The sequence below is a fragment of the Rhea americana genome, unplaced genomic scaffold (assembly GCF_003343005.1).
Source record: "Rhea americana isolate MKP2758 unplaced genomic scaffold, rheAme1 scaffold_38, whole genome shotgun sequence".
Classification (NCBI taxonomy): Eukaryota; Metazoa; Chordata; class Aves; order Rheiformes; family Rheidae; genus Rhea; species Rhea americana.
This window is the reverse complement of record NW_028186512.1, coordinates 2,257,575-2,268,902: the sequence shown is the minus strand read 5'-3', so window position 1 is coordinate 2,268,902 and position 11,328 is coordinate 2,257,575. Positions and strand designations below refer to the sequence as shown.

The following is an 11,328-nucleotide window of genomic DNA, read 5'->3' as shown; positions in this document are numbered from 1 at the left end:
TACATGGTGCAACAGACAACTGGCTTCACAGGCTAAACCGATTTACCTGCTTTYGTAACTTCATTAAAGTCAAGTATTTCTACAATTTCTCTGAGCACAGTAAAACCTGAAACTGCAGTTCACACTCTGTCAGGAGTATTTTTTTCTGTTTGCAATGTCCTAAGGGACAGGGGACTAGAGGCTTTTTGGAAAAACCTGGAGAAAGGATTACAGCGGCAATGAGCCGGGCGGGCTGAAGAACACTTCTGTTCCCCCCGAGCAGCTCCGTAAAGGAACTACGGAGCCTATCGTGTCAAGAGACACAGGAAAAAAGGTCCCTTTTAGTAATCTGAGCTCTGATCTCAGCAGTCCTTACGAACGGGACCATGGCGAGAGATCACCAAAGAAAACTGATGCTGGAAGAAGTGCTGGCAGTTCAGTAAGCGGTGGTTTTCCCTCTGAGGGAACAGGGAGTCGGTACGGCAGCCAGGTAACCGCGAGCTTTGTGCTTTCAGCCGCGTCGCGCGAAACGCTGCCCCGAGGCCTCCCCGCTATCGCCGGAGCTCGGCCCGCTTCCAAGAGCCGGGAAGGGGTCCAGGATCCTGTCCAAACTGTAACAACGTATGGAACTGGGCTCTGCCTAACCACCTTGCCCCACCAGTCTGATCCGGAAGCAGAGCTTCCGTTTTCCTGCTAAAAACTCCGCGAGGAGCAGCACCGCGGCTGCCCTCAGCGCCGGCACGCGGGGCCTCGGCGGGCAAATAGCTACAGGGATGGAGGGAGGTGCTCAGTGGCCATCCCTCTCTCCYGGGACTTCTTGAATACAAAGATCGAGGCTTACATCTACGCCGTTGTAAGATAAAAATACTGTCAAAATGTATGGGAGAGCTGATCTTCTGGCAGAGGCATTTGTGACCATTTTATCATAAACATAAAAAATTTAACACTAGTAACTAGTGTAGACTGACAAAAAGGAGTTATCATGGATGCTTTTTAATGCAACTGTGTAACAGCTTTTGGGACACAAACACATAGTATGTACAGTTGCTGCAGAAATGTAAATGAGGTTCAAAACCCTTAAGAATTTAGGAACTTGCCCCTAAAAAAAAAGATAATCAGCTTTTCTAGAATGTGAATTAGGTTTACAAGTTCTTTGCATTTTTAACTAAAAAGGATAAATTCAAACATATCTTTTCATAATTTTCTGGTWAAAAAAAGGACCTACAAATATCTAAAAGTAGCAACCTCTCACAAGCAGTTTTGCTATACTTACTAAGATTAGAAGAGTTTTCAGATTAATGTGATTTTCATATGTTATTTGCAAAGTCATTGCATTGTTTTTATAACACTTGGTATTTCATATTGATAACATTGAAATATAAGGGGGAAAACTGGATACTGTTAATGTTTATACTTACATTATGGTCCTGTCTCCCTTCTTCATCTTCTTTAATTTTCTACCGCAGCGTAATGTTCAGTAAGGAGATTTGTATGCTTACATGTGTGAATGGTTGTATATAGGAACATTCCTATACAACTTTTCAGCCTCTTAAAAACATTCTGAATGAACATTGAGGTTGGAGTTTAATRAGAACTCGTTAATGCTGTATTTTTGCCATGTCTTGATGGGGTGAAATCCTACTGTCACATGTCAACCAGTTGCTCAAATTGCAACCCTGAAGAAAACCAGTGGATTGAGTTATTACTATGGCAAAAGCTATTTCTTGCTCAAAGACTGTCATAAAAACTGATTACTGGGCTAATGGAGCCTGCTTCAAACTCTGAATCCGGAAACCTTCCTTTATAGACAGGAGAGATCAATTATTAGGATTCATAAAGCTTTGTTTATGTAGTTTGAAAGAACATGGGAAAGATGAAAGCCAGCATCAATTTTCCTAAATGAAATTCAAAGGGTCCTGAATCCTGCTTTGACATATAATTTGCGAAGTGACAACTGCCATCTTCTGTCCTTTAACTGCTTTTTAGGGCAAGGGTGGCAGGAGCTGGAAAAGGCCCTCCAAGGGCGGTGAAGACCCCGGGAGCCAGACTGCTGCGGGCCATGAGGGGAACCTGCTGCCGAGAATTTCAGCAGCTCAGGACAGCAGAGACTTCTCCATGCAGATGCCAAAGGAGGAATCAGGGCTGCAGATTAACTTGTCAGGAACAGCCTAAGTAGATCTTTGGTTTACCTGATTGCGCAAATGAATGCAGGCTTCACTAAAGTGGCAATTTTGGGCACAGTTTTGAAAATGTGACCTACAGGTACTCTATTGGCTGCTCTTGCACTGTTAAACATCCTCGTTTCAGTCGTGTCTGTGGACTGATGTTTCACTCGAGACACTCAGTGGCACTTCAAACGCTTTGACTGTACGGGCTTTCCATGGTTTCGCCAGTGTGCTCAACCAGAGCTTAAACAAATGTGTTCGTGCTTCAGGTCCAACCTGTGCCATAAGTTAGATCAAAATTGTACTTTTGTGTGCCACCTGGGCTGGACCTGCTCTGCTCAGGTCATAGCTGAGTTCTAGCTGTTAAGCACACATGGTAAAATCACTGAAAGCCCCAAGCACAAGGCACCAAGTTTGGAGTTTTCTGAAAGGGACAATAATCTGTGATTCAAAGAATGTTTTGTAGATACGTTTAGAACCTGATCTTACATAGTATTGAGAACCTTGGATTTTCATCCACTTCAGCGGGCGTAAAGGATGCTTAGGATCTTAACAGGAGAGTTTTGGCACTTTGGATGAAAATAAGCAAAAACAGGAAACCTTTTCTTCCAGATTACTCTTTCCACCAATTTTTTTGACACATTGAGCCACACAAGTCATACAAGAATGAAGGGCAGTCGGATATTTATACTGCAACAGTGCGCTCTCATTTAAATGACAATTAAAATTCCTTCTGAAATTCCTGAAGTCCTTACTTTGTTGCACGACTTCAAGCATCTTCTTGAACTCATTCTTTATGTTCATTAACTTTTTTCTTTAAGTAAGTAGGTATTCTCTACAAATAAAACAAATAAAAACAGGAGTTATCAAATAGTAAATGTTGTTTTTTATTTTATATATATATATATATATACATATGGGTGTGTGGATGTGTTGATATCTATATATTTTAAATTTGGGCTCAGCATCTGGTTAATAGATTTGTTTCTGTCTCAAAGATTTATTTCCATCAATTAAAGGCAGTTAGATGAGCAAAGGTAATTACATTGTAAAACCAGGAAGAAACCCTAAAACACAGGAAGGAAGTGTGAATTTGCTAACTTCAGAAGCAGGAAAAATATTGTTATTTGGACAAAGAAAACTGAAGATGATGTGCAATTTCCTGTCAAAGTCAGGTTAAATTTTGATACCAATGATATTTTGCACAAAATCTATGTACTGGTAGAAAGCATATAGATTAAGAGCTGTACCTGGAAGGATCCTGAACCGACGTCTTTCAAAGAGGTTCACAGGGGGTTTGAGGCGCTTGTTTCTTTATTAAGTTCTGTTATAAGGAGAAAGTATGTTAGTGCTTCACATTTACAGCCTTCCTATTAATAGTAAAAAGAAGCCCAGAAGGTTTATTTGAAAAAACACATAATACAGTAGGAAGTCACAAGAGAAGGAAACCTTGGACAATACAGGGATGAGCCACGTGGCAGAACTTAGAACTACAGAAGTGACAGGGACTTCAAGAGATGGGCAAGATGAGTGATTCCCACCCTTTTATTTTTATGTCTCGTACTCCTGTCAAGCAGTTCTCACCCAGGGGCCTGTTCTGCAGAACGGGTCCATCCGGGGAGCCAAGAGGGAAAACGTTTGCGAGGGTACGATGGCAAGATGGAGCGGCAGAGAGAGGACTCGATCCCAGGGAAGAAGTGAGCAGCACAGAAAGCACGCGCAGGGTGAGGGGGCTCTACGAGTAAAGCTGCCGCCTCTCAGCAGGCTCCTCTGCCCGGGCGATGCCCAGGACAGCAGATGGATGGGTGGCAATGGTTTTTCTCCACAGCCTTTGCCAGCCACGTGCTGCCTTGTCCTTATGGTCTGTGCTCTCTCCTTGCTTCGTTGCTGCCCCAACYACCCACCTCCTACTGCACCTTCCCTGTTCCCAGTGACTTCCCAGCAACATACCTCCCTCTGCCTAGTTACAACCACACCACCCCTGAGGACTGTTTCCTATTTTGGGAACTGCTGATCTGGTTCACCTTCTTAAATGAAGAGAGTGCACATACATCTAGTCCATTCCTGACAGCCATTTGTCAAATCTATTCTCAAAGGCTTTTGATGAAGGACATTTCACAACTTCCCTAATCTCTCTGTTCTAGTGCTTCCCAATCTTATAGCTCAGTCCATTCCCTAAATACTTAACATAAATATTAATTGTAAAAAAGAAAGGAACATTGTCCTCTTTTGTAACAATTCTTTACATCCTGCACCACTACTTTCCTTTCCCTAATCTTCTCTTTTTGAGGCTAAGCAAATGCAGTTCCTTCAGTCTACGGAAGGAGACTATGGTTTCTGACCTCCGTACCATCTTTGGCTGGATCCTCCCTAATCTGTCACTCTCTGTAGTGTGATACCCAAACCTGGACTGTGTTTCAGCCACAGCATCACCAGTGGTGCTTATAATGACAGTGCTAATTTCGTTCATGACCAAAAAAAAAAGTTAACGCAGTTCCAGTGGGAGGTGGAAAATAATGCCCGTAGCAACGTCTCTGCTAATGCAAGTTTGGACCAGATTTGAACTACGCAAGAACAGCACTTACGACTCGAAAGAATGAATGTTGCATCATATCACAGGCTTTTCCTCAGTACGATTTCTAACTAGTACTTCATCCATATCTATACGCAAATATGAATAGAATAGCTAAATGTACAAAGAGTATCTGAGAATTAGCCTAAGTTACCAGACAAAAGTCTAAGGTTGCATCACAGCAACATGTACATTAGAGATTTACTCTGCATTTACCAATGAAATTACACCAAGCAACCTTTTCTGAAACCAGGGCTAAAGCACATCAGTGGAAATTCCTCTATCAGCAGACCACATCTAAAAAAAAATCTAATAAAGCCTAATTGAATGCAAGGGCGTCTGCTCATAGCTGCACAGTATGTAACTTCTCTGTTAGCCTTAAGGAACTCAAACAGGGGGAAGCAGCTGAGGGCCTCACGCAGCTGGGAAGTGCTCACAAAGGGTCTGGAGCACTTTGCGCTCTCCCAGCTTTACGCCAGTGTCACAGTTCTGTCCTGTCCAAAGGAACCTGGATATTGRAAAAGGGGGGCAAGCCAGGTGGGTAACTAAGCCCCAAACATGACCACGTYTGTATGGTTCCATATGCATTTGCAAAGAAGCACACGTAAAAGCAGATCTCTGACAGCTATGTATCTTACATATATTGACATGTACAAAAAAAAGTGGAGATGCACACGTGACAAATGGGGAATTATTGCACAAATTGCTTTTCTCATGCACCTTTTGGCCTTTTGCCTGCACACTTGGACATGAAGCTATTACTGCCTGATTAACAGTTCCACCCTCCCAGCAAATATGAGGCATTAGCAAGGGTAACTGATGGAATAGTGAGCTATAAATGTTTCCTCAGCATTTGTTTGGGCTGTGCTAGTTGGAAACAATAAAAGCATCTTATATTCATGATGATAATACATAGATACCACATCAAATCATACCATCAAGCATTTTCCATCCTATCCTGTTGTGCCAACACAGAGATAAGCACTAATATGCATGAATAGTGTGTAACTATAATTAATCGTAATAGGATGTCCCTGACATAATATTGCTGCTGAAAAAATACTATGAAAATTGTCTGGTCAAATTTTCAGTGCAGCTAGAATTGGCATCTCTGCTGTTCTTGGGGTGCACATATATTGTTGTAGAGATCGTTGAGTGCTGAACACTTAAAAAACCCCTCTCACTATTTCATTACATACCTAGGAGAAAGCTGAGCTGCTGGGTCCTTTAAATGTACAGTGTAATTAGTGAAAAAAGTGAAAGCTACATCTACAGAGACTGAGGCTAAACCCCAAACCAGCTTCAATGAGAACACAAATCTGGGCACTGCTCTCTCAAGAGATTATAAAGAAAACGAAGCAGGCAACACCGCCGGTCCTTCGATTGCACGCCCATGGGAGAGGAAAGTATACCCATCCCTTTTGCATTGCTCAGGGACTGCTGGCCCTTATTAAACCAAATCAGCACTGACAGAAACCCACCAGCTGATGAAGAATCRTAACAGGGCTGCTGTTTCAGAGATATGAAAGTTATTTTAAAAGAAAGGGGGAAAAAAAAAGGGCAGGCAATATTTTGAGGGGAGGGGATGCCAAGAAAAGCAGGAACACGAATAGCACACAGAAAGTGACTCCAAAAGCATTTTCCACTATGTCTTCCAAWACAGAATGAAGTGGTATCTAATGAAAACAGCAGGCAGCGGGCTCAAAAAAAAAGGGGGGGGGCATTGCTAAATCGCCTTGCGGGACTCCCTGCTGCAGGATTTGGAGGATGCCATTAAGTCTCTGCGGGTTCAAGAAGTGATGGGAGAAAAGTCTGCACTCTCTCCCACTTCTCCACTAYGAGTTGTTACCTTTAGTTCTATTTACACACACGCTTATTTCCATGTCAGTATTTCAGGGCATTAATTGCAACTCTGCTCATGGGTGACCGAGCACAAAAGAAGCATAAACGCAGACGTACACAAAYAGCAAACCCCAACCTCGCCTGACCCAGGACAGTGCTAAGGTGAGAAGCACTTTCTGCATTCTCTGCATTTTGGCACATTTTGTGACTAACTTACTTAAGGCGCACAAATATTATAATGTATTGCCTCAAATAAAAGTCAGCAGCAGTACTGCTATGTTTTTACATATACTTAGCTACACATATGCAAACAACAACACATTTGCAGCTGGCCTCAGCACGAGTGAACTCTTACTATGTCGTACAGACAAAACTAGTCACATAAGGCAATGCACAGTATTTTCACTGCATCTGTTTTCATGGATACAATGAATTCCACATACTCACACTCACTGCTAACTAGTACTGCATTTTTGTCACAGAAAGAGAGAGAAAAAGACAGACCATGTCACCGGCTTCTTTACACGCTACCCCTGATTTGACAGGGCATGCGAGCTTAGTGCAGCCAACGAGCTGTAACCCATTATTCTCATCCAAAAATCACTAGCATTTTGAAAGGTCAGGCAGCTGTTTTCAGTTATATAATCTCTAGGATGATGCAGAGGGGCAGAAATAAAGACACAKCAGCAAATAACATCACCGCCAACAACATACGCACATCCCACACGCGTAGAAGATTCTCCTATTTTTTGTGTCTTGAYAAATGAAAATTGATGTAATGGTTTTTTTAAAAGCAGATTGGGCCTGCATGTTCAGCCATGTAGCCTGAGTGGCTCACTAGGAATGGAGGCAGTTGTACTTGGAGGTTTTATGAATATAAAGATTAATGAATTTGTACAATTTGGGCATGCAAAGCATTTTTATCAGGCATATTCCATTTAGAATAAGCAGTAAACCATATATAAGGGTTGTGTCAAAGTTTACTGAATAGGGCCCTTGGTAGCTAATGTAACATTTCTCCAACAAATCAAAGGTATTGTTCTATGCTCRCATGAATATACAGTAGCCATTACCTTAAATTTAAAACTCACTGTGAGCAGCAAACACACTGTGGGGATATGAAGGCCATATTGTATCAGTGGAGTCTGCAGAGATTTTCTTCATATGGCTTTGCCCGGTTGAAATATACGTTGCAGTCGAAAGCTAAAGGGATTACTTTTGAATAGTCATCACAAAGGTTGATTATATTCGTATATCATTTAGCTGGACCCTGCAGGCTATTATTCCATTAGCTATGCTGGCCCCGCACTGTCAAAAAGTTGATCATATAATGTAAAAAGGTTACACGCTCTGCTAAGGTATGTGAAGTAACTCAGAACAGTAATCTTTTAAGAGCACTACAGCTTTCTACCTGAAGTTAGATTGCATTTAAAATAATACCTGTAAAAGGAATAAACACGATAAACCTACTTCTGTTTCCTATTTTCCCTGTTTTGAGAAGGCCTTTTGTAATTTAAATTAGCTAATTGTACCACACAAGATATTTGCTACAGTGGATTTTTCCAGCCACAAATCCAAAGGGCCATACTTCAAAACAGCTGGCTTTAAGCTAAACATTCACTGAAATTACATTTCCGGTGAAAAAGATTTGCTGATTAGATTTCTCTTGCAGATACAAACACACTCACACACACACACACACACACACACACTTTCTCTCACTGCTTAATAAAATGGATCTTCAGACAGTTCCATTATGAGGAAGCCTTAATATTATTTTATGCTAAAACATGGACAGAACATTAGATTGAAAGCATCTTACCGCTGCACAAGGCAGAGTAATCGTGGACTATCCCTAGACAGCAAATGTTCCCACTGGGAAACAATACAAACAACACAGGCTAATGAATCACGGTAGTTATTAATCACAGGCGTGTGTAAGAGCCACGTATAACAGAGATGAACTCTCAACATTAGAAAGGTTAGAAGGTGGGACTGAGAAAAGGACGGGAGATCTTCCGGTTGCATTTTAGAGCAAGTTCACCGACGAGCGTTTACTTCAGTGCAGTCATGCCTACGCCTGCTTTAGTTTTTGCGAACGGGCAGGAGAAGAGGAACAATTTAGCCAGCTCGGTCCACTTAGCTTTCAGATTCTTGTAGGATAATTTTGCATAAATAAATAAATAAATAAATCCACAGATACAAGACCCTTAGGGCTTATGGCCTAGTTAGAAATGAGACAGTGCTTCTTTTATCAAAGTTGTTTAATTTAGACTATAAAAATGCTAGAGYTGGTTCTCTATTCAGTTCACCATATATATTACACAGGGCAATGAATGAATCTTTATGAGTACAAATGGGAGCCTTAAATGAACTACAGCAGGCACACTGAACAGGTAGGTTTCTCTGAATAAAGGCTTTATTGGGTAAGTTTATGAATCAAAAGCAAAATTTACTTTATACGCTTTTAAAAGGCTGCTCAGACTATGGGACTGTTAGGAAAGGACAGGTTTTTTTCTGGTTTGGATGAGAAAGCCTAATAGGAAAACAATTTTTTTCCCTGCCTAATAAGGTCTGTTATTTACTTATTCACATTCACAGGCCTCAGACGAGTTAATCTTCCTCTCCCTTACAGTTTGAGCATGGGTCAGACACCAGCACAGCAAAGGCCATCTCCCTTGCTCTTACATTCCTCAGCCTCTTTCACTGGGAAAACTCCACACATGACAATACGATTTGGCAACAGTTTTGCACAAATCATTTGTTGAATATCAAATTTAAACAACAGCTCTGTCAGGTCAGATTGTTGACTATAGATAGAAGAAAGAAATTTCTCAAGACCAAAATATGACACTGTGTCTCTTGTGTGACTGGAAGTTAAGGATAAGTCACAAAAAGTCTACACAGACTTTGGCAAGACAGAAAAACCAGCTTTGGAAAACACTGCCACCAAGAAGATCACTTCAGACATGAAAGAAACCTAAATAAAATGGCAGCTGCTTTATGGTTTTATGTTTACTGTCATTAAATTTTACATGAAATCCAAACTATTCTTCTAAAGTTTGAACACAGTATTTCATCTCTGGTTATACTGCAACTGAAATTTGGGAGAAATTAAGGAAAGAATGTTTCAGATTCAATTGTTTGAAACTTTTTCAGTCGAAGGTGAAGTTTTCCAGCAACACAAAGCAGGCTGAAAGCCTGCCCAACTGATTCTGCAGTGTGAAGAAGTCCCAGAAAACCCAGAGAAAGGTTTATTTTCTTCCACCCTCACCCAAATGTAGAATAGAGATCATAACTGGAACCTACTTGCTCTCTCCTAAAGACAGAATAAGTGGGAATCTCCTAAAACACTTTTGGGCAAATGGGTGGTTGCTCTAGCAAAGGGTAGAAGCCAAACTGCTCCTTGGCTACCCCAAGGACTTGCGGAGAAGACAATGTTCAAGCAAGACAAAAACACATTTACTACTTCTGTTTCTGCAGAGGACAGCTAGCCACCACGAAGGACTGAGCCCAAAAACTACCTAGCAATTCTTATGCAAGGAAAGCTTTATCTGGCTCACAAAAATAGTATTTTATATTCCTTGAGAACTTTTGCCAGGATTTTTAAAGACATTCCTATATACTTTTATAAAAATATATATATTAATGATGTGCACAGACATTTTTTAGCACACATCTTTAGAGGTACAAATAAACCTAATCTTTTTGCAAAGAGTAAAGAAGCAAGTGGACTAATGTTTTAGACAATATAATGATCATAGCAGAGGAAACATTCACGCTCAGTTTGTGTATAGAATTACCATCATGTCATTCCTTTTACAGAGAGGTACATCAGATGCTCAAGAAATAAGTAAAATACAATAAATATGAAATCACAAATTTCAGACACAGCAGTGATTCTAACACAGCTCATGACCAAGCCAATGCATCGAAAAATTCTCGCTGTCTGTTCTCCAAATMATTATCGCTCTTGTACTGTAACACTCCTCGAACCTACTTCATGCATTTGCCATGAGCTTTCTTGCATGGCTAYACATAAAACCAGTGCCTCACCTCTGACTCTCATAAAGACACTGCCTTAAGTCTGGGCCTTCATAACAACCTCCTAACAATTAAAAAGACAGAAGGAAGGAGAGTTTGTAACTATGTATTTTATACACACCATCTTCTGCCCGTTAAGCAAAATACATCGCTAAACAGAGAAGCTCAGTGTTTAAATCACCGGTAGTGTTTAACACTTATTACTGAATAAGYAGCTTAACATATCTTCAAAGGATCTGGCTGCTAAAGAGTGCTTAGTACCTCTTCTCTGAAATTCAGGTCCCTTTAAGGTGTCYCAAAAGGAGGAAAAGCTGGAAAACTCAGATTGCTTAAACACTTCCTCTTGCTTAATTATATGCCATTTGCATATTGAGGTTCAAATATAGTAACAAACTGCTCTGATTAGAAATATCTGATTTCAGTTGTCTTTGCTTTCATCTCTGTGTTTTGACAAGTGCTATATGAAATGTAACTGAGAGTTTCTTGTTCTGCAGATCTTATTCTTTATGCTCTGGTACTTGGCTTCGCTATCTTCTGGCCTCTAGTGGCCTACCTACTTTTCTGTAATTATATGTAAGAGTACTTTTCTCCTGGTTAAAACTTCTGTATTTCAGCATCTCCAGTGACTACTCTGCCTGGTGGCTCACAAACTATTTATCATCCGAGTATCATCTGAGGCCTCTATAAACTAGCTTTTTTTTTTTTTTTTTTTTTTTTTTTTTTTTT

The 11,328-nt window shown here is 40.7% G+C and overlaps 1 protein-coding gene across 1 annotated transcript in view; it reads right to left on the bottom strand.

Annotated features, from left to right (window-relative positions):
* Window positions 1-3,394: 3,394 nt before the first annotated feature.
* The window catches only part of TTC29 (tetratricopeptide repeat domain 29), a 149,603-nt gene continuing 141,669 nt past the window's right edge, over window positions 3,395-11,328 (bottom strand). The window contains exon 10 of the mRNA XM_085313147.1: window positions 3,395-3,468. Coding sequence (XP_085169273.1) covers window positions 3,431-3,468 — 38 coding nt within the window. The 3' untranslated portion in view covers window positions 3,395-3,430. The remainder of the gene's footprint in view (window positions 3,469-11,328) is intronic.